The sequence below is a fragment of the Diceros bicornis genome, chromosome 34 (genome assembly GCF_020826845.1).
Source record: "Diceros bicornis minor isolate mBicDic1 chromosome 34, mDicBic1.mat.cur, whole genome shotgun sequence".
Lineage (NCBI taxonomy): Eukaryota > Metazoa > Chordata > Mammalia > Perissodactyla > Rhinocerotidae > Diceros > Diceros bicornis.
In genome coordinates this window covers 8727158-8748762 of record NC_080773.1, presented here as the reverse complement: position 1 = coordinate 8748762, position 21605 = coordinate 8727158, and the positions used below count along the sequence as shown (strand labels likewise).

The 21605-nt window shown below is 58.2% G+C and overlaps 2 protein-coding genes across 5 annotated transcripts; both read left to right on the top strand.

The window, feature by feature from the left end:
• The first annotated feature begins 718 nt into the window (after positions 1-718).
• On the top strand, positions 719-10293 carry KIRREL2 (kirre like nephrin family adhesion molecule 2). The gene is made up of 18 exons (XM_058531049.1): positions 719-753; positions 2263-2491; positions 2934-3390; positions 3609-3758; positions 4321-4470; positions 4630-4790; positions 5182-5332; positions 5603-5708; positions 5835-5983; positions 6306-6433; positions 6525-6657; positions 6954-7054; positions 7208-7427; positions 7918-8028; positions 8279-8376; positions 8693-8758; positions 9330-9368; positions 9638-10293. Exons 1-18 carry the CDS (start codon positions 719-721, stop codon positions 9707-9709), a joined length of 2556 nt encoding a protein of 851 aa, XP_058387032.1. The 3' UTR covers positions 9710-10293.
• A 1098-nt stretch (positions 10294-11391) lies between these two features.
• APLP1 (amyloid beta precursor like protein 1) lies at positions 11392-20393 on the top strand. 4 transcript variants are annotated; one of them, XM_058530841.1, is made up of 17 exons: positions 11392-11568; positions 12472-12615; positions 13417-13549; positions 13762-13874; positions 14104-14237; positions 14351-14535; positions 14999-15129; positions 15485-15559; positions 16442-16600; positions 16676-16804; positions 17735-17834; positions 18614-18721; positions 18971-18994; positions 19184-19254; positions 19493-19555; positions 19687-19830; positions 19945-20393. In XM_058530841.1, the coding sequence occupies exons 1-17, from the start codon at positions 11422-11424 to the stop codon at positions 20041-20043; spliced, it is 1959 nt and encodes a 652-aa protein (XP_058386824.1). In that variant the 5' UTR covers positions 11392-11421; the 3' UTR covers positions 20044-20393. The 4 variants fall into 4 exon arrangements, with proteins under 4 accessions (XP_058386824.1, XP_058386823.1, XP_058386826.1 ...); XM_058530840.1 differs by having other exon boundaries at positions 18968-18994; XM_058530843.1 differs by having other exon boundaries at positions 18968-18994; positions 19791-19830; positions 19945-20051.
• The last annotated feature ends 1212 nt before the right edge of the window (positions 20394-21605 follow it).

The window sequence follows — 21605 nt, the reverse complement described above, 5'->3', positions numbered from 1 at the left end:
CCCCTCAGGGAGGACCCGCTGCTCAGAGTCGGGCAGACCCCAGAGCCCAGGAGAGCGACGAGGCCGACATGGTCAGTGGCTGAGTCGGGCCCTGTTCTGGGACCAGGCTTGATCTCTCACTGCTCCCTCCCCCAGGCGCCCTCCCGAGTCCCCAGCTCCAGGCATCTGCCCAGCAGGCTCCTCCCGGCCCAGCTGGAACATGAAATCCACTGTCAGCACATGCCAGGCACATTCCTCGGTGCCTCCCTAGCCCCCACGACCCCAAGGGCCTGGCCGGGGCCAGGGACAAGGGGGAGCAGTCAGACCCAGGCGGTCCCAGCTCAGCATGGGGGACAGAGAGCTGGGCCCAGCATGGGGGAGGACTCCCCGGCTCTTCCCTGCCCTGGTACATGGACTTGGCAAGTCCCTTCCTTCCCTGAGTAGACATCAGCCCCTTAGAGACATCAGAGATCTCTGCTGGGGAGTGTGCAAGAGTGTGTGTGAGAGACTGGGAGAGTGCAGATACCTGTATGCACGTGTGTGTAAAGTGCATGTGAGTGTGTGAGCGTGTGTGTGAGCATGGGGAGGGTGAGAGTGAATTGTGATCCGTGAAAGGGTGTGCAGAGTGTGTGAGTGTGTAAGAGTGTCTAAGGAGTAAGTGTGCCAGGTGCAGGGCAGTCAGAGTGGGGCAGAGTGAAAGGCAGGGTCCAGACCCCCAGCACTAGTTCTGGGTATAGAGATGAGCCCAGTGTGGGAGCCCTTTGGCAAGAACTGGTGAGTTCGTTTCTTGTAGCTTCCCTCCATCTCTCCTGTCTCTTCTTTCCTCTTCTGTGTCTCTGTCTCTCTTCCTCCCTCTACCCATCTCGATTTATCTTTCTATCTTTCTCCGTCTCTTTGAGACTCTCCTCTCTGTCTCAGTGTCTTTCTCTCCCTCTCTCTCTCTCCACTAGGTGTTTTCATCTCCACCAACTTCTAACCATTTCACTGTCTCTATATCTGCCTCTATGTGTCTGTTTTTCCGTCTTTCTGTCTCTGTTCTCATCTTTATCTCTCCCCCCCACTCCATACTCTCTCTCTCACACACACCAGAAGTTCAATAGTTGTTCTCAGTCAACCTTTGACTGTGCCTCTTTCTTTTGTTTGTTACTCCATCTCTTCTGATGGTCACGTCTTTGAATTTGATAACCATATGCTGGTTGGCCTGCCTTCCCCACCCCAGTGTGCACATACGCGCTCACAGGGGATAAGCTTCTTCTGCCTGCTTATCTCCTGCAGGAATTGGAACTGCTCGCTTTCTCTCTCTCTCCCCCCTCAACCCCCCATCTGGTCCTCCTCCAGGAACAAGATGAGGCATCTGGCCTGAGCCCCCACAGCTCCATCCTTGATGCTCCCTTTAGTCTTTCTCCTCCCCTCCCATTATTGACTCCTTCCCCTCCTCCCACATTCCCTCTCCCACTGCCCCCACACCTCCTGGGGAATGGGCTGGATGCAGAGCTGGAGGTTCTGTCGTAGGGGCCCTCACCAGATGGTGTCCCCCGAGGCCAGGGCGTAGAGCTGTCAGCTGCTGGGATCTTTAATTAGCACAAACCTTCCACCCTCTACCTTGGCTGTTTTCATCCTCTGGATGCTCCTGGGACTTCAGGCTCCATGTCTGTGGCTCCAGAGAGCCAGGAAGGGGAAGCGATGTCAGGTGTCTGGAAAAACAGCCTAACTACCTGACTTCCTCCCCAAGATTCAGGAGTCCTGGCCCCAAGCTCATCATCCTATTTCAAAATCCAGGCACTGAATCCCCAAAACAGAAAGCAGGAGTTCAGGACCACAATCCTAGAAGTCTGGGCCCCCAGGACCCATCCCTAGCAGACTCAGGAGTCCAGGCCTGCAGCCCCTTCTCCCTGAAGACCCAGGAGTTCAGGCCTCCAACCCTACCCCCCATACACACAGGACTTAGGGCAGATGTTCACTGTCTGCTGATTTTCAAATCCTCCCGGGCCTGTGTGGGGGTGGGAGAGAGACTGGTGGTTAAATCCACCCAACTCTAAGACTTAAGACCAGATTTTCTGACCTCCTGTCTTCCTCTCCCAATTGCACCCTGCTACAGGCAGGGGACCTAGTGGAGTCCCCGGCTCGTCAGAAACTCGGAATTCAGGCCATTAGCTTCTCAGTCAAGAGAGGTCTAAACCCCAGTCTAGAATCCTGGGAGTCCAAGCCCCTGCCATTTAGGGACGCAAGAATCTGAGCTCAGGAATGACGGAGACCCTGAGTGTGCACCCCCAGTCCCTACAGGCTCAGGAAGGTCAGACCCAGAGTCCCAGGCCCCCAGTTCCCGCTCAGTGGGCTCGGGGTCCCGCCCACCTGCCTGGCCAGCTGCGCAGCGCACCGGCAGGCCTGCAGCGTGGGAACGCCCCAGCTGGGCGGCAGCAGCCGTCAGGACAAGCTGCGCGGTTCCCAGCCTCCGCGCCTGCCCCCAGCCCGGCACCGCGCCGCCCAGCCGTCGCCGGGCAACCGCGGCCGAGTGGGGCGAGGGGCTGAGCCCGGACTGCAGGGTCTTGCGAAAGGAGGGGCTGGGGGCCTGGATTCCTGGATCCTAGGACGTGCTTTAGTTTGCAGCGGTAACAAGGCAGGCAGAGGGATATTTTGAGGAGGGGTTTGGGGGCGGGGAGAGCTGAACGCCCCCTCTTCTCGGGGGTCCCAGCTGCCCCCCAAGCCCCCTGGTGCCCTCTTCCTGACCCGCAGGCCCAGGGGAGCCCCAGGCTCCGCCTCTCCAGCGCGCGGAAACTAGCGAGGCCCCAGGAGCTCCCATTTATAGCTCCGTTTCCACTCAGCGCTGTCCCTCCAGGCCCGGGGCTGAGCAAGTTTCTTCCACTCCCTGCCCTCCCTCCTCCTCACCCCTGGCCCCCCCAACCCCGGCAGGATGCAGGTGTCCAACCCAGCCGGGACCCCCTCCTTCGACCCAGGTGTTCCGGCTCCCAGACCCCAGTTGGGCTGGGGCGCCGGCACGCCGGGGGCACCCCGCCCTGCATGCCCCCATTCATCCGCGCCGCGGCCGCGGGAGCTTCTCAATGGGAAGACGGCGGGTCTCCCGGGGGCGGGGCGGGCCGGGGCGGGGCGAGCGGGACCCGGCCCTCCCGGGGTCTCTCCCAGACCCGGCGCGCGGGACTGGCCGGCGCTTCAGCGCCTCAGAGCCTGCGGCGGAGCTGACTTCGGAAACTTCAGGCCACAGACGGGGTGCCTCTAGCCTGGGGCGAAGAGTCGGGCGCGAAGGGGGCTCAAGGCCGAGAGGTGGGAGGTGTGCTGCCAAGGAAGGAGTTGGCAGGGAAGCCAGTGCAAAAAGTCCGCTGCATCTTGGGGGCCATATACTCAGGATGCTGGTTCCCGCCCTCCTCCTCTTTTTCTGCCTCAGAGGGCGTGCAGGTACCGCACGGGGCCGGGGGTGGGGGGCGAGTAAATATGGGGGAGGATTGTTTCCAGCTGCCGCTCTACTGGGGTGCATGGCGCTGAGGGAGGAGAACTCTGGGAGCCTGGGCTTCCGGGTCTGAGGGAAGAGGGGGCTGGGGACCAGACTCCCGGGTCCTGAATGAGGGATCTCGTGAATGTGCTAAGCTCAGCTGTGCTGCCCCCCATTCTCCTAGGCGGGTCACCCCACTTCCTGCAACAGCCGAACGACCTGGTGGTACTGCTGGGGGACGAGGCCCGGCTGCCCTGTGCCCTGGGCGCATACTGGGGGCTGGTTCAGTGGACTAAGGATGGGCTGGCTCTAGGGGGCGAAAGGGACCTGCCAGGTGAGGCTGTTCTCGACTCAGGGAGGGGCTGGCTCCAGCGGGAGGGTGCTGGGCTTGGGCTGTAACTGAAGTTTCTATTTTGACGTTTTCAAGTTTGGGAAATTAATGGGCTCAGGTAAACATTTGGGAGTCCTGAATTTTTAGCTTCTTCTTCTGAGGTTGTCCCACAGGGTTTGGGGATTTTCATTTTTATTGGTAAATAAATAAATGCAGAAAAAGCGCATAAAACATAAATGGAAGATTTGCCAAATAATTATAGACACCCGTGTAACCACTACCCAGGTCCACTGCCAGCCCGCCTTATTCCTTTCCCCTACCATAGCCCACTCCCTCCTCACTCCAGAGGTAGCATCTAATCTGACTTTTATGGCAATTGTTTTCTTGCTTTTTTCTGAACTTATCCTCCCCAAGTTTGCAGTGACTCTGGATTGGGAGAGAGTTAGTGTCTTTCTGGCCCAGCAGATACTTTTGGCAATGTCTTTCTGGGGTGGGACATCTGGGGATGGAGGCCTGGGGCCAGGAGCTCAGAACCGTGGTGTGATTCCCTCTTCCCTGACTCCAGGATGGTCCCGGTACTGGATATCAGGGAATGAGGCCAATGGCCAGCACGACCTCCACATTAAGCCCGTGGAGCTAGAGGATCAAGCATCATATGAATGTCAGGCTACACAAGCAGGCCTCCGCTCTCGACCAGCCCGACTGCACGTGCTGGGTGAGGACCTGGCCCACTCATCTCCGGGGAGCCCAGGGGGACAGTGGGTGCTGGCTGGGAGTATCAGAGTCCAGGGAACGCAGAAAGCGGTCGGTTAGAGCTGGGAAGATCAGAGTCTCTGGGCCTAGGATCCAGCTCTGACCCCAGATCCACCCATAGTGCCCCCAGAAGCCCCCCAGGTGCTGGGCGGCCCCTCGGTGTCTCTGATTGCTGGCGTTCCTGTGAATCTGACTTGTCGAAGCCGTGGGGATGCCCGCCCCACCCCTGAGCTGCTGTGGTTCCGAGATGGGATCCAGCTGGATAGGACCACCTTCCACCAGGTCAGGTCCAAGTCCCTGTGACAGCCCTTGCCCATTCAGGGAAATTTGGGAGTCCACTCACAACAGGCTCATCCAGAGGAGAAAAGGGCATGGGAGGACAGGGGTTCAAGGGTTGGGACTCTTGGTATGTGATTAGGGTGAGGACTCTAGGGTCAGACTACTTGGGTTCAAATCCTGGCTCAACTACTCGCTAGTTGATTGATCTTGAGTAAATAACTTCTCTGTCCCTCAGCTTCCTTATCTGTACAGTGGGGATAATAGTAGTACGCACCTCACAGGGTAATTGAGAGTATTAAATAAAGTAATCCTTATAAATGCCTAGAAGAGTGCCTGCTGCATAGTAAGCACTATATAAGGGGTAGATGAAATCATTATTATTGATAACCTCCAGACCCTGCTGAAGGAAGGGACCACTGGGTCAGTGGAGAGCATCTTATCCTTGACTCCGTCCAATCATGATGATGGAGCCACCTTGGTCTGCCGGGCCCGCAGCCAGGCCCTGCCCACGGGGAAGGACACGGCTATCACGCTGAGCCTGCAGTGTGAGTGCAGTGGACACTGGGCCCTAAGCCTGAAGTCCTTGGGGAAAGAGGAGGTTGGAGCCTGGACTCCAGGGTATGAGGAAGGGAGGGCTGGGGACCTGCGGTCCCTGGGGGATTTGGGAGGTGGAGGCCTGGACTCCTAGCTCAACGGGAAGAGGGGACTGGAGACCCAGACTTTTGGGGTGGAGGGGCTGGGAATTGGACTTCTAGGTCATCAGTGAAGGTGTTCCAGGTCCTCTCCCACTGCTGACCGCTGACCCACCTCCACAGACCCCCCAGTGGTGACTCTGTCTGCAGAACCACAGACTGTGCAGGAGGGAGAGAAGGTCACTTTCCTATGCCAGGCCACGGCCCAACCTGCTGTCACAGGCTATAGGTGAGAACAAAGATCACCTCTCCCCAGCCGGGAGCACGGGCTTGGGGAGGGCTGGGGCTGGGACGGAGTAGGTGTGCCTACTCCCTACTAGCAGGGACGACACTAACAGCCCCACCTCCTCCACAGGTGGGCAAAGGGCGGCTCCCCGGTGCTCGGGGCCCGCGGGCCAATGTTGGAGGTCGTGGCGGACGCCTCGTTCCTGACTGCGCCGGTGTCCTGCGAGGTCAGCAACGCCGTGGGTAGCGCCAACCGCAGCACAGCGCTGGACGTGCAGTGTGAGCCGTGGCGGGGCCGTGGGTGTGGCCAAAACGGGGAGCTCAAATGGGCCAGGGGCTAGAGTGGGGCGTGGCCTGGACGGGCTGTGGGCGGAGGTGGGGTCAGAATAGGACGCAGGCAGGGTTTGTCGGTGCCGGGTCAGCGCCTAAGTGGAGTAGGGGCGGGGCGAGGGCGGGGCGAGGGCGGAGCCGGGCGTGTGAACCGAGTTGTGGACCTGGGGTCTATACTTAGGCCCTTGAGGGTGTCGTTTCTGAGTGTCTGATCCCGAGTTAGAAGTTTCCTCTCTCCCCGGTCATGTGACCCCTTCTCTCTGTCCTCCAGTCGGACCGATTCTGCAGGCAAAGCCGGAGCCCATCTCCGTAGACGTGGGGGAAGACGCCTCCTTCAGCTGTGCCTGGCGCGGGAACCCGCTCCCACGGGTAACCTGGACCCGCCGCGGGGGCGCGCAGGTGAGGCCCGATCTGGGGCTTGTGCCGGTGGCTGGCGGGGGACGGGGCTTCCTCCCAAGGTCTTGCCCCTGACGCCTCTTCCATATCCCAGGTGCTGGGCTTCGGGCCCACTCTGCGTCTTCCGTCGGTGGGGCCCGAGGATGCGGGCGACTACGTGTGCAGGGCTGAGCCGGGGCTCTCTGGCCTGGGGGGAGGCGCTGCGGAGGCTAGGCTGACTGTGAACGGTGAGAAAGCGATGCTTCCTGGAGGAAGGGGCAGGTACTGGGATAGGGCAAGGGCAGAGGGGGCGCGGCCTAAAGCGGCGGGCGTGGCCTTGGGAGGGGGAGTTTTATAGAGGGCGGGGCCTGGGGATAGGGGCGGGCCCTAGAGAAAGAGCGTCCGAGGGGTTCTGAGTTTGTTGAGGAGCGTGGCCTAGTTGGGTGTGATTGGTGGAAAGCGCCCAGGCCTGGCCCCGCCTCATTGGGAACGGGCTATGGGGGGCGGGGCCTCTCCTCTGATTGGTCCACAATCTCCAACCCAGCTCCCCCGATAGTGACCGCCCTGCACTCTGCGCCCGCTTTCCTGAGGGGCCCCGCCCGCCTTCAGTGTCTAGTCTTCGCCTCCCCCGCCCCAGATGCCGTGGTAAGGAAATGTCCCTGCTCCCATGACCCAGCCAGCCGTGATCCCTGACCTCCCAGCCGGACCCCTAAAATTACTGTGACTACCTCTGACCTTCCCGACACCCTGCCCGTGCTCCCTACTCTCCTCCGTGACCTCCCTCTTTTGTGCCCCCAGGTCTGGTCTTGGGATGAGGGCTTCCTGGCGGCGGGGTCGCAGGGTCGGTTCCTGGTGGAGACGTTCCCAGCTCCAGAAGGCAGCGGGGGACAGGGTCCAGGTCTGATCTCTGTGCTACACATTTCGGGAACCCAGGAGTCTGACTTCAGCCGAGGCTTCAACTGCAGTGCCCGCAACCGGTTGGGCGAGGGAGGCACCCGGGTCAGCCTGGGCCGTCGAGGTGAGACCCTGGGCCTGAGGACCCCAAAGCTGAGGATCTCAAACCCCAAAAGCTCTGCAATCCCCAAACCCACGAGTCCCAAATGCAGAGACTCCCCAAACTTTGGGAGCCTCAAAAGTTGAAGTCCCCTGAATCCTGAGACCCCCCAAAACAGTAAATTCTCTCAAATATGGAATCCTGAACTGAGAGACCCCTCACACTTAGGCACCCAAAGACCGGAACTTCCAAAAAGAGGGAATTGCAAAGTAAAAAAAAACCCTTAAACTCAAAGGTTCCCAAAAGCCAGGGAGTTTAAACTTTTGGAACCCCAAATTCATGAGCCCTTAAATCCAGGGACTTTAAATGTAGGGGACTACAAACCTTGGGAATCCCCAAAGTTGGTGACCTTTTGAACCCAGAGAACCCCAACCCAAGCCCTGAGCCCCTGTTCCCCAGTTCCTCTGTAGTCTTCTGCTTAGCCTCCTCAGCATGTCCTCTCTTCTCCCTGTAGACTTGCTGCCCACTGTGCAGATCATCGCTGGAGTGGCCGCTGCAGCCATGACGCTCCTTATGGTCATCACTGGGGTGGCCCTCTGCTGCTGGCACTACAGCAAGGGTCAGTGCCCGAGCTCCACCCCAGCCCCTCCCCTGACACATATTCACTGTCCACTGTCTGACTGGGCCTTGGGACCTGGCCCCAGTGCCACCTCTCTAGCCCTCCAGGGGCTTGGCTCACCTTCAGGCCCTGGTTCCTCCCTCAAGCCCTAGCTCCGTCTCCTCAGGTCACACTCCTTGCCCTTCCCAGCTTCCCAACCCAAACTGTAACCCTGCCCCGTCGCTTACCTCTGCCACTCGCCTGTCTCTGGCCTCAGCCTCTTTCTCCAAGCAAAAGAACTTGGTGCGAATCCCAGGCGGCAGCGATGGCTCCAGTTCAAGGGGCGCCAAGGAGACAGGCAGCAGCGAGGACCGGGTAGGATGCCAGGGACAGACATGACTGTGCCTCTAGACCCAAATAGTAACCCAGTCCCAACCGGGCCCCCAAACTCAAATAGGATGCTAGTCCCAGCAGTGACCCAAATGTCCCCCAAATCCAAATATGCCCCAACCCAATTATTCCCTAGACCCTCTATGCCCCCAGGGCCCTTTGTTGTCCTCAATCCAAATCCCAGCTTCCAGGTGCTCTTGGTGCCTCCTGCCTGGCCTCCCGTCCAGTTGAGGGTCCTTGGGTCTGGCACTGGGGCAGGAGGGTCCTCTGACCACTCCTTCTCATGAAGAACCCTCCCCAGGGCCCCATCGTGCACACGGACCACAGTGACCTGGTTCTGGATGAGGAGGGGTCTCTGGGGACCAAGGTGAGCGTTGGGAGGGGAGGGGCTCCCTTCACTGTGCCTCCAACTGTCTCCCCGCTTATGTCCCAGAACTGGGACCTCGCTCCCTCCACCCCCTTCCTCCTGCCTCCTGGACCATCTCACTCGCCTCCACGGCCTCAGTTTGCATATCTGCTGACTGTTGCCCACATAGTTGTCCCAGCCTTAGCCTCTATCTTGAGGTAGTGGTAGACGTCCCCAGCAGCAGCGCAGGGCCTGACCACAGGGCAGATGCATGAATGAATGTCTTGGTCTCAGTCTCTCTCTTGTTCCCCCTGCATCTCCTTCCACACCGCCACCCCTCAGCAGGCCTATGTCCCTCTGTCTCTGCCTTCCTCTGCCCATCTTCTTCTGTCCCTTTGTCTCTCGTCACTATTTTTCTGTCTCACTTTGTCTTTCTACTAGTCTATTTGTCTGTCTCTCTGTCTCTGGATCTCCGCCTGCTCCTGCTTCTGTCTTTTTGTTTCTCTCTAGGTCTGGCTCTATTTCAGAGTGTCTCCATCAGTGACCCTCACCCCCTATACCCTCACATACCAAGCCCCATTTGTCCCCTCAGGACCCAACCAATGGTTACTACAAGGTCCGAGGAGTCAGTGTGAGCCTGAGTCTTGGTGAAGCCCCTGGAGGAGGCCTCTTCCTGCCGCCACCCTCTCCCCTTGGACCTCCGGGGACCCCTACCTTCTATGACCTCAACCCACACCTGGGCATGGTCCCTCCCTGCAGACTGTATAGAGCCCGGGCAGGTTATCTCACCACACCCCATCCACGAGCTTTTACCAGCTACATCAAACCCACATCCTTTGGACCCCCAGATCTGGCCCCCGGGACTCCCCCCTTCCCGTATACTGCCTTCCCCACACCCAGCCACCCACGTCTGCAGACTCATGTGTGACATCTCTCCAATTGAAGAGTCCTGAGATCTTCAACTTGCCATAATGGATTGTCCCAATTTCTAAGAACCAGAACAATCTGGTGACCTTACTCCTCTGAAATTGAACACTGAGAGGAGGGAAAGACTGTTCCAACTGTCTGGGTCATTGATGTAGTCAGCTCAGCCAAAGGGAACACCTCAAGTGGGAGCAAGATGGCCACTATGCCCACCTCTTCCCTGTGGAAAAGAGATTCGAGATGGCAAATGGGCCGTTTGCAGAGGGATGGAGACAGGGGGTGATGGGAGTTAGGGGCAGGGATGGAAGTTGTTTCCAGATACTGAAAGTAGGTATCTCAAGATAACCACCTTCATTGAGAAGAAAGGTAACATAGGGCAGATTAAGATGGAAGCCGGGCCAGGCCCTGTGCTGAGGGGCACTTTGCTTGGCCAATGGAAGTGCAGCCAAGATGGCTCTCCACTCCCTGGGACCCCAAGATGGCCACCATCTTGACTTCTTCCACCTTCCTTAAAGGCCGTTGAAGAATTGGACCTGGAAGAAAGGAGTGAGGATAGGGTGAGAACTGTCACTGGAGGCGGGGAAGGGGAATCTGGGGGTGAGAATATTTATGTTTAATAAAAAAAGTCGAGAAGTGAATGTGTCTGCAGGATTCTCCTGGCAGTTATTACCCTCCATCAAGGAAGCAGTCCGGCAAACCTGCCCCAAGGCCCTTCCTCCACTCTAGGCTATGAAGTGGCTGTCAGAGCAAAATCATGAACCACCCCAGCTCCTCGCTACTCATTTAGTGCTCCAGGCTCTTTTATTACATGTCTACACAAAGAGATGCACACACATGACAGAGCTGCCCTACTTGGCTTGGGGAAGACAGAATTCAGTACCATCATTTGAGGAGACTAGGCAGTGAACCCTGAGGGGAGGCAGGGAGGAAGAGGCCAGGGGGTGGGAAAATAGCAATGCCCTGGTCCTTAGAGCAAGGATAGGGATCCAGACCCTTTCCTGAGGTGCCGGGTACCTGACTCAGGTCATCCTTAAAGAAAGGACCTGGGGGCTTCGGCTCATGGGTCCTAGAGCTAGGAATTAAAGGTCCAGACACCTGGGACCTTTGGGAAGCAGAGCAGAAGGGCTGGACTCCTGGGTCTTAGGGAGAAAGGGCTGGGGGCTTTGTCTCCGGTCCTGGGAGAGAAGATGCCTGGGGCCCAGACTCCTGGATCTGAGGGAGAAGGGGACTGGGTCTCAACTTCTGTGCTCTTGACTGGGGAAAATTGGGAGGCCTGTATTGCTGGGACCTCAAGAGAGGAATTGCGGGGGTCGGGGGGGGGGGGGAGGAGGGGGAATCGTCTCCAATGCTGGCGTGCCTGGAAGAGGAGGAAGCTGATTTGTGAGTGTCTGGGTCCAAGGGAGGAGAAAGCTAGGGGGTGAGGGTCCTGAGGGAGGACTCAAAATCCACAAGGCGGTGCCCATGACCCAGACTCCTCGCTAGGCCCTTGCTTGGGCTGGGACGCCTGGCATCTTAAGGGGGCGGGGACCTGGCGCGGACTCCCACCCGGGGTTCCAGAGCGCTCCACTCTGCGCAGAGCTGCCACTCTATTGTCCTGGCCAGGAAGGCGGAGCCGGCGCGGGGCGGGGCTGGCGGCGCCGGCGCAGCCCGGGGGCGGCGGGAGGAGGCGGCGGCGGCGGCGGCGCTGGGAGCTCCTGTCACCGCTGGGGCCGGGCGGGCCGGGCGGGAGCGCAGGGACGTGAGGGCGCGAGGGCCGGGACATGGGGCCCGCCAGCCCCGCCACGCGCGGTCTGAGCCGCCGCCGGGGCCCGCCGCCGCTGCCGCTGTTGCTGCCACTATCGCTGCTGCTTCTGCGCGCGCAGCTCGCCGTCGGGAGCCTGGCCGGTGGGAGCCCCGGCGCGGCCGAGGTGAGACCCGGCCGGGTCCTGGGGGATGGGGGAAGGGGCGGGACCGGGCCTCTGGAGCCCGGCGCGGACATGTCCAGGGCAGAAAAAGCAATCTTCCCAGCCAGGTGGCCGGCCCCCAGGCGCGCCTAATGGCAATCGGCATTCACGAACCCAGGAGCCCAGGCCCCAGCTCCCCCATCATCTGTCGCCCCAGCCCCCTCCCGTCCCCAGCATAGGAGCTGGCTTTTCCAGAGCCCCTGGTCCCAGAAGTCCAGCCCCCTCAGACGACCCTCTCGACCTAGGTGACTCAGCCCCACCCCTTCCCAGCTGAACATAGGACCCACCAGGCAGCAAGGCACCTGGATCCAAGAATATGGGCCCCTTGCATTCTCTGGACCCATTCGAGGGCCCCCACAGCCTCCCAGGACCCAGGAGTCTAGGCCTCCAGCCACCGCCCCCTGACCCAGGATGTAGCTCTCCAGCCCTCAAGGACTGGTGTCCAGGCCTGCAGGGCCCTGAAGGCAGACCTTGTAGTCTTTGCACCCGAGAATGGGAGCCTGAGCTAGGGATGGAGGGAGGAGGGGTCAGAACGCCTGGGTTCTGACTTCCTCCCCCGCGATTCAAGTTTAACCCCTTCGGGCTCCAGTGCGGCTGCGCCGGGGTGGGGGCGGAGCCTGTTTCCGTGGCAACCAGGCCGCGAGAATCCCGGGGGACCGGGTTGCCATAGCAACAGGAGAGCTGGGGCGCCCCCGCCCTGTGGGAGCTGTTTCCCCAGGAACGGTCCCTCTACGGAGGCGGGTGCGTGGTGCTTGGGTGGTGCAGGGGGCTGGTGCTGGGGGTCTGGACTGCTGGGGCCTAGGCAGCAAAAGTCCCACATGCCAGCGTCCCCCGAGCCCTCACTGGCCCCTCCGCCCTCACCCCCAGGCCCCGGGGTCGGCCCAGGTGGCTGGACTATGCGGGCGCCTAACACTTCACCGGGACCTGCGCACCGGCCGCTGGGAACCAGACCCACAGCGCTCGCGACGCTGTCTCCGGGACCCGCAACGCGTGCTGGAGTACTGCAGACAGGTGGGCGGGACCTACTGGGAGGGGCGTGGTCGGCGGCAAAGCGGGTCCAAGATGGGGCGGGGTCGCCCATAAGAAGCTAGATGTGCAAAAGGCATGGTCCGGGGATATGAGGGATCTAAGAAGGCATGGGAAGCTAGGAGGCGTGGCCAACAAAGAGGCGAAGGGAGGATAGGGCAGGACCTGTTTTTGAGAAACTAGGTCAGGAAAGGAGAACTGTGCAAAGACCAGCTAAAGAAAGTATCCATCCAGTGAAGAGACGGAGTTTAGCGATAAGTGGTGGGCTCCTTAAAGAGTAGGGAGTAGGTGGGCGTGGCCAAAGGAAAGGCCGGGCTAAGACAAAAAGACCTATGGACCAGCAAGATAGGGAAAGGGGTGGAGCCCAATGAGAGTGGAAAGCGAGGAGGCGTGGCTATGAAAAGGCAAGGCTAATACAGAGAAGGGACACTGACTGAGAGGCCAAACAGAAAAAAAGACGAGGCTTAAAGGCGGGTGGAACCTCTGGGGAGATGAACCTGATTGGGGAAGGGGGCAGAGGTGACAAGAGGAGAGGTGGGCTTAGAGGAGGGGCCTTTGTAACGAAACTGACATGCAAAGGGGCAGGGCCTAAGGATAGCGGGGCTTGTAAGAGAGAGCTACTAGGGGGCGTGGCCAGTGGGCACGCAGGGGCTTAGATATCTATGACAGATTCTATGGAGAAGCAGGACCTAGAGAGGAGAGGTCCTTATGAGCCTTGAAAAGGGACACGGCCAGTGGAGAGGCCCGGCTGGCAGTGGGTTGATCGCCCCCATCCGGTCCCCCCAGATGTACCCGGAGCTGCAGATTGCACGTGTGGAACAGGCGACGCAGGCCATTCCCATGGAGCGCTGGTGCGGGGGTGCCCGGGGTGGCCGCTGTGTCCACCCCCACCACCAGGTTGTGCCTTTCCGCTGCCTGCGTGAGTCACAGGCTGGGGGAGGGGAACCAAGATGGGGGGCTCCAAAGGGCAAGGTTCTGGGCCCCGGTCTTGGGCCCACATTAGGAAGCCGGATGCATGGGTCCGGAGTGGGGCAGAGAAGCCTCTGAGGATAAGACTATCTAGATTCTGAAGGAGGTGGGGCTAGTGGCTGTGGGCGGGTCTCTCACTCTCAAGTGCCCGCCATTCCCCAGCGGGTGAATTCGTGAGCGAGGCCCTGCTGGTACCGGAAGGCTGCCAGTTCTTGCACCAGGAGCGCATGGACCAGTGCGAGAGTTCAACCCGGAGGCATCAGGAGGCACAGGAGGTCAGGACCCTGGCCCATCCATCCCCACTCCCCAGAACCCGGAGTCCAGTCCCCTAGTACCCTCCTCCTCCAGAACCCAAGAGTCTAGGCCTCCAGGCCCCTCTTCCCACAGAGACAGAACCAGTAATCTAGGCTCCCAGCCCCATCAGCCCCCAAGACTCAGGCATCCAGGCCCCCTCCACCCTCTCCTACCCCACAATCCTGGCATCTGGGCCCACTCTTCCCACAGGCCTGCAGCTCCCAGGGCCTCATCCTGCATGGCTCGGGCATGCTTTTGCCCTGTGGTGCAGATCGGTTCCGAGGTGTGGAGTATGTGTGCTGCCCCCCTCCAGTGACCCCCAACCCGTCTGGGACAGCAGTTGGGTGAGTGGGAGGGAACCCTCCATGGCCATCCCAAGGCTCCTGAGGCAGGAGATGGAAGCCTGGGGGCCTGGGCCCAGGTTCTTACTGCCTCAGATCTTTTCCTGCTCCCTCAGTGATCCCTCCACCCGGTCCTGGCCCCCAGGGGGCAAAGTAGAGGGGTTTGAGGACAAGGAAGAGGAGGAATCCTTTCTACAGCCAGTAGACGATTACTTTGTGGAGCCCCCACGGGCTGAAGAGGAAGAAGAGGAGGAAAGAGTCCTACCCTCGAGCTCCCATGCCCCTCCCGGGGTCAGCAAAGGTGAGGCAGTCTCTGAACCCCTTGGGCCCCTCCACCCTGGAGGGAGAAGGATCTGAGGGAGCCTTGCTTGGTGTATGGGCATCTTTGGGAGGGGCCTGTGGGGGAGAGGACCAAATGGGGGCAATGGAAGAGATGGGAGTAGGTTTGGGTAACGTAGAGGTGGAAGGGCTGGCCTGTGAAGAATGCAAAGGGTGAGAGTGGTTTGGGGGTACCTGGAAGTGGAGGAACCATTTGGTAGGTCCTGAGGATTATTTTGGGAAAGCTTAGAGGATGATGTAATGGATTGCTAAGCTTTACAAGAACTGGCCCAGTCCAGAACCACATCTCCCATGATGTCAGGCAGCAGCTGTGGCTAAAATGGACCCAGGATGGTCTCCAGTGTGCTCTAGGAAATGTAGTTCTCCAGGTAAGAAGGGTGACCTGGAGTTGGGCTTCAGGCTGATGCCGATTCCTGGCCTCGCAGTGACTCCCACCCCAAGGCCCACAGATGGTGTGGATGTGTACTTTGGCATGCCTGGAGAGATCAGCGAGCATGAGGGATTCCTGCGGGCTAAAATGGACCTGGAGGAGCGTAGGATGCGCCAGATTAATGAGGTGATGATACTGGGGACCCCAGAATCCCCCACCACACAGAGCTCCCTAAATACCAGGAAACTCCTCAGGGACACCTTGAGACCACATCCAAAGGCTCCCCAGGCCCCCATCAACCCCTGGCCCTCAACACCACCCCTGAGATGACCTTGACTGAAGTAGAATCCCATTGCGATGCCACCAAATGCTATGGAAACTCTGGCCCACTTTAAATTCCTTCTGAGTCTTCCCTCTTGGGAACCCAAGAGCCAGTGGGACTTAAGGGATCTGGAGCCTCCAAAGTCCTGAAGAGGGACTGGGGGACTCAGTGGGTGCAGCAAAGTGGATTCTAGGACCCTGAAGCTCCTCTTGCCCCCAGGTAATGCGTGAATGGGCCATGGCAGACAACCAGTCCAAGAACCTGCCTAAAGCTGACAGGCAGGCCCTGAATGAGGTAGGACAACCCCCAGCGGACCCCATTCATGCCTGTCCACTGCCTGGGGCACACCTGGTCTCAGCCTGGCTCAGGTCTTGTCCCCCCTCATCCAGTTCCACCCCTTCCTACTTATATCAGCCTTTCCTGGCCCCACTCCTACATTTGGCTCTGCCCCTCTTGGCCTAGTCTGACCTGACATTGTCTCCTCCTCAGATTGGCCACATTTTGCCCTGTCTTAACTTGATCCTTACCTCTGAGGGCTGGCTCTGGAGTCCTCTCCCAGCTGGGCCCCCTGCAGATACAGCCAGGTCCTTCTCAGCCTGTCTTTGATGCATTCACACCCCTGTTAGGCCCCACCCATGACTCTGGTCCTGCCCCTCTACTCTCCCTTTTACTCAGTCCCTCCTTGGTAGGCCCAGCCTCATGACTGGTTCCCATCTCTCTCACCCTCACCTTGGTGCAGCCCTTCCCCCTGAGGCCCCGCTCAGGTTGGCCCCATTCCAACTCTTGCTCCCACCCCTCTCAGACTCATTTCTGCACAGCCCATCTCCAGTGGGCCCTGCCCAGACCTTGAGGCCTGCCTTTCCTATAATACTTGGTCCCTTTCACCTTAACACGGGCCAGCTCTGTTCCTACATTGTTCCCACCCAATACAGTTTCTGCCGTCAGCTGGGCCCCCAGTAAGCCTAGTCCTGTCCCTACTCTGCCTGGCGCTGCAGCCCCACCCCTTCCAGTCAGTCTCCTGTGATCTAGTCCCACCTCCAGGTTGACTCTGCCCACACCTAGACCCTCTGCTCCCCCACCACCACTTGGCCCCGTAGCCCTCTTTCCAGACTGTCTTTGAGCCAGGCTTTCCCCCATCTTCACCTCTCCTGACCTTGTACCCACTCCCACCGCCAGCACTTCCAGTCCATTCTGCAGACCCTGGAGGAGCAGGTGTCTGGAGAGCGACAGCGCCTGGTGGAGACCCACGCCACCCGAGTCATCGCCATTATCAACGACCAGCGCCGGGCTGCCTTGGAAGGTTTCCTGGCGGCGCTGCAGGGGGATCCGCCTCAGGTGTGGGAGCCGTTGGGGCAGAGGGTTGCGGGGGGAGGGCTGGGGCGGGCCTGGACAGCCTTCATCCCTCCACAGCCAGAGCGCGTCCTGCTGGCCCTGCGGCGCTACCTGCGTGCAGAGCAGAAGGAGCAAAGGCACACACTGCGGCACTACCAGCACGTGGCCGCCGTGGATCCTGAGAAGGCCCAGCAGATGCGCTTCCAGGTGCTCGGATTCTTCCAGCTCCCAAATACCCTGCTGTCCTCAGACTCTTCTCTTGTCCCTCAGACCCTCTTTCTGTCTCTTGGACCTCCTTCCTATCCCTGGAGGCCCCCTTCTGTGCCTTGGGACCCTTTCCAGTCCCTTGGATCCCCACTTCCTAATCCTGGAACACTGCCCCCCCACACCTTTGACCCCCCCTTTTGTCCCTTGGATTCCTACTTCCTGTCCTGTGACTCCACTTCCTGTCCCTTGACCCCACTTCCTGTCCCCTGGATTCCTATTTCCTCTCCCAGAATCCCCCTCCTGTGCCTTGAACCCTGTTCCTGTCCCTCAACTCTCCTTTCTCCCTAACCCTGCTTATTGTGCCTGGAACCCCTGTTCTGTGCCTTCAGATCCTACTTCCTGTTTCTTGGATGTTCTCTTCCTGTCCATGAATACTCCATTCTATGCTCTTAAACTCCAAGCTTCACCCTTGAACCACATCATTTCTATATGACCCTGCAATCCCACTTCCTTTTCTGGACCCCCCTCAAACTTCACTTTGTATTCCTCAGACCCTACTTTCTGCCCCTCCTAGCCACTTACCTCCACTTCCTATCTTCTATGCCATATTCCTTGTGTCCTATACTTACCTGGTCTCCTATGCCCCACTTTTCCTAGCGACTGCTCCTTTTCCTTCTACCTTACTTCCTTTCTCAAGCCCCTCACTTCCTGTCTTCTGTACATCTTTTCCTTTTCTTTGTATTCTGCTTCTCCTCCTCCAGTTTCCTTCCTCCTGTGGCCCAATTTCTGGCCCTTGTACCTTACTTCCTGTTCATTGTATGTGCTACTTTTCCTTGGACCCTATTGACCTTCCTCCTTCACCTGCCTCAGTTTCCCCATCTCTAGCCTACACTGCCCAGTTCATCCTGCATACTCACCGCCCCCCTACAGGTGCAGACCCACCTTCAAGTAATCGAGGAAAGGATGAATCAGAGCCTGGGGCTGCTTGACCAGAACCCCCACCTGGCTCAGGAGCTGCGGCCCCAGATCCGTGAGTGCCTGTGACCCCTGGTCCCCATTCCAGATCTCTAAGGGAAGATCCTGACCCCCAACCTTTCACTCCCCACCACCAGTTCAGTCATCTATTCCTGTGTAACAAACCCTGGAACTTAGTGACTTAAATCAACCATTTTCTTTGCTCATGATTGTGCCGTCTGGTCTGGGTTCTGCTGGGTGCTTCTCCTGCTGGTCTTGCCAGCGCTCGAGCGTGTAGCTACATTTGGCTAGCAGATCAGCTTGGGGCTGGGACTTTGGCACAAACGGGCCTCTCTCCCTCTCCATGTAGGCTTTGGGCCTCTCTTCTCTGGAGCCCCTCCACATGGTCTCTCCAGCAGGGTAGCTGGACTTCCTACGTGGTGGTTTGGGCTCCCCATAGTACAAAAGTGGAAGCCACCAGCTCTTCTTGAGGCTTGGGCCCACATTCTATTGGTTAAAGCAAGTCACAACCAAGTCCAGATTCAAGGGGAAGGCGCCACACAAGAGCATGAATACCAGAAAGCATGACCTACCACAGCCTCCAGATCTATTGTGACTTCCTACTGGATGTCCCACACCTAAGCTGAATTCTCCTGCTCTTTAAGGAGGCCATTCTCTTGAAATTTCAACCTCCATCCTCCTGCCAGGGGTGCCTCCGTCCAGCTCCTCTTTCCCCAGATCACACTGTGGCTGCCTCCACTCACTCAACTGTTAGGTGCCATCCACTCAGCCAGTTTTGTTTTGTGGGGTCCCTGTGCTCACGACCTCAACCACCTTTCTGCATGTTCCCCTCAGAGGAACTCCTCCACTCTGAACACCTGGGTCCCAATGAATTGGAAGCCCCCGCCCCGGGGGGCAGCAGTGAGGACAAGGGGGGGCTGCAGCCTCTGGACCCCAAGGATGGTGAGTTAACCCAAATGTAGATAACCCCAGACTTGGGGGACAGGCCCCCAACCTCAATTCTAATCCCCTAAAGTCTAGAGGTGTCTTAGCCACCACAGTGAGCGGGAGAGGATGGGAAGGTTGTGGAGGCCACTGTAGGATCCTCGATCCTCCTTTCTTGGCCCCTGGGAGGGTGTCTCCCCCTTTTCTTCGATGATGCCCTCCTCTCCTCACTGTTCCACCTGCCTTGCCTCCTCTGGCTGCCAGCAGACACTCCCATGGCCCTTCCAAAAGGTGAGTATCTCACAGCGTAGACCCCAGCCACCAAATCCCATTGAGTCCCTGAACCTGGAATGGAAAAGGGTCCATGTGTTGGGAACCCAGACCTCCTGGGGTGGAGTCCGGCGCCCCTTGTGACCCTGTCCTCAGGTGAGGGTAGCACCACTCTGGACTCTCAGAAATGAGATAGGACTTGGGGGCTAGGGTCCACAGAACAAGATGCTGCATCCCCTGGGAAAGAGAAGATGTCCCCCCTGGAGCAGTATGAGCGAAAGGTAAGTTAGTCAGACCTGTGGGCGCCTGAGGGAGGACGGGAGAGGGGCCTGGACTCCTGGGTCGGAAGGAGGAGTGTGCTAATGGTTTGGATTCCTTGGCCTGAGGGAAGAAGGGGCTGAGGACATGGACTTCAGGGTCCTGGGGAAGAAGAGGGCTGGGGGATGCCCTCTTGGGGCCCAGGGGAGGAGGAGGCTGGGGCCCAGACTCCTGGGTCCCTGACACCTCCTGCTCCCCCAGGTGAATGCGTCTGTTCCAAGGGGTTTTCCTTTTCACTCATCGGAGATTCAGAGAGATGAGCTGGTAAGAGGAGGAATATTCTGGGTACCTAGCGGGAGAGGTCAGAGGTCAGTGGCTAGGCTGTGACTCCCAAAGCCGCACAGGGCCCTGGTGAGCCTCAAAGATGACCTCTGCCCCATCTCCTCTCCCTGCAGGCACCAGCCGGGACAGGCATGTCCCGAGAGGCCGTGTCGGGTCTGCTAATCATGGGAGCGGGTGGGGGCTCCCTGATCATCCTCTCCATGCTGCTCTTGCGCAGGAAGAAGCCCTATGGGGCTATCAGCCATGGAGTGGTGGAGGTGAGAGACACAAAGGCATGGAATGGGGAGGAGCTCCAGAGCTGGGGCATGGAGGCGCTGTGAGACCTGCGGTCAGGTCCCTGTGGCCCACTATCTCCCGCCGCCTCACTGCAGGTGGACCCCACGCTGACCCTGGCGGAGCAGCAGCTGCGTGAACTGCAGCGTCATGGCTATGAGAACCCCACCTACCGCTTCCTGGAGGAACGACCCTGAACCAGACCCTTCACCCCCTCGGCTCAGCCCAGACCTCCCCTTTCCCTGGAGCCCCAGAACGCCAACTCCCAGCCTGGGGGAGGGGTCTTAAAAAAGTCCACTTCACACCCTTTGTGAGGGGGCTGGAAATTCTTATTTCTCCTTTCCAGTTCCAAATTCCATCCCTAAGAAATCCCCGGGTATTCCCAGCCGCCTCCCCGCTTGGGACCTCCTCACCTTAATTTATTTTGTAAGTTAATTTATTGTTCCTTAAAGTGACCACCAGCTTGGTGCCAGTGTCTGTTGTTCCCTGGAATTCATCCTCCCACGTGTCCCCAGTCACATCCCAATAAAGTCCTCTTCCCCTCCAGGCCATCCTGCGTCTCTGTGGGGAAAGTCAGTGTGTCATCATAGCTCTGGACGCTGCTGTGCCTCCTTGTGCAGGCCTCCTTCGCCTCTTTAAACTGTAGGAGGGATCTTTAAATCTGGGCGGGGCCTGTGGGAGGGGGGCCGCCCAGAGGCCTTGGATAGGCTCTCACGCCCACCTAGGAGCTTTCCGTGGTGCTGAACGGGCCTGGACTTCTAGGCCTCTAATCTGCTGGGTCCAGGGTGGACTCGGAGGAGACTGGGCTCTGGCAAGTTTCCCCTGCCTTCTTCTTGCCTTCACACACAATCACACACAGCATCCACCCCCAACCTGCAACCCCAATGAGAGACTGGGAATCTTTTTTTTTTTTTTTTAAGTAGCGTTATTTATTTATTTATTTTTGAGGTAACATTGGTTTATAACATTATGTAAATTTCAAGTGTACATCATTATATTTCGATTTCTGTGTAGATTATATCATGTTCACCACCCAAAGACTAATTACAATCTATCACCATACACATATGTGAACCACCCCTTTCACTCTCCACCCTCCCCCCTTCCTCGCTGGTAACCGCCAATCTAATCTCTATATCTACGTGTTTGTTGTTGTTGTTGTCTTTATCTTCTATTTATGAGTGAGATCATCTGGTATTTGACTTTCTCCGTCTGACTTATTTCACTTAGCATAATATCCTCAAGGTCCATCCATGTTGTTGCAAATGGCAAGATTTCATCCTTTTTTATGGCTGAGTAGTATTCCATTGTGTATATATACCACATCTTCTTTATCTATTTGTCCCTTGATGGGCACTTAGGTTGTTTCCAAGTCTTGGCTATTGTGAATAATGCTGCAGTGAACATAGGGGTGCATGTATCTTTACGCATTCATGTTTTCATGTTCTTTGGATAAATACCCAGCAGTGGAATAGCTGGATCATACGGTAGTTCTAGTCTTAAGTTTTTGAGGAATCTCCATGCTGTTTTCCATAGTGGCTGCACCAGTTTGCACTCCCACCAGCAGTGAATGAGTGTTCCCTTTTCTCCACATCCTCTCCAACACTTGTTATTTCTTGAGACTGGGAGTCTTGAACCGCTCTTCCCATTCCCAAGTCCTCATCCCTTCTTGGGGAGGCGATAGGAATCCCCCTTGGCATGGAAATTTCACTCAAGTGTTCCAGCAAGTGTTACGTGGTGTTTGAAAGTGCCTATTGGA

Bases quoted from the DNA above. Each gene is read 5' to 3' on its own strand.
- APLP1 (XM_058530840.1), top strand. From the start codon at position 11,422: ATGGGGCCCGCCAGCCCCGCCACGCGCGGTCTGAGCCGCCGCCGGGGC. The intron at 13,550-13,761 runs GTGAGTCACAGG...GCCATTCCCCAG, and splicing joins TGTGCCTTTCCGCTGCCTGC to CGGGTGAATTCGTGAGCGAG. The intron at 17,835-18,613 runs GTGAGTGCCTGT...TGTTCCCCTCAG, and splicing joins GGAGCTGCGGCCCCAGATCC to AGGAACTCCTCCACTCTGAA.
- KIRREL2 (XM_058531049.1), top strand. From the start codon at position 719: ATGAGCCCAGTGTGGGAGCCCTTTGGCAAGAACTG. The intron at 6,434-6,524 runs GTGAGGCCCGAT...TCCATATCCCAG, and splicing joins CCCGCCGCGGGGGCGCGCAG to GTGCTGGGCTTCGGGCCCAC. The intron at 9,369-9,637 runs GTGAGCCTGAGT...CCCCACACCCAG, and splicing joins ACAAGGTCCGAGGAGTCAGT to CCACCCACGTCTGCAGACTC.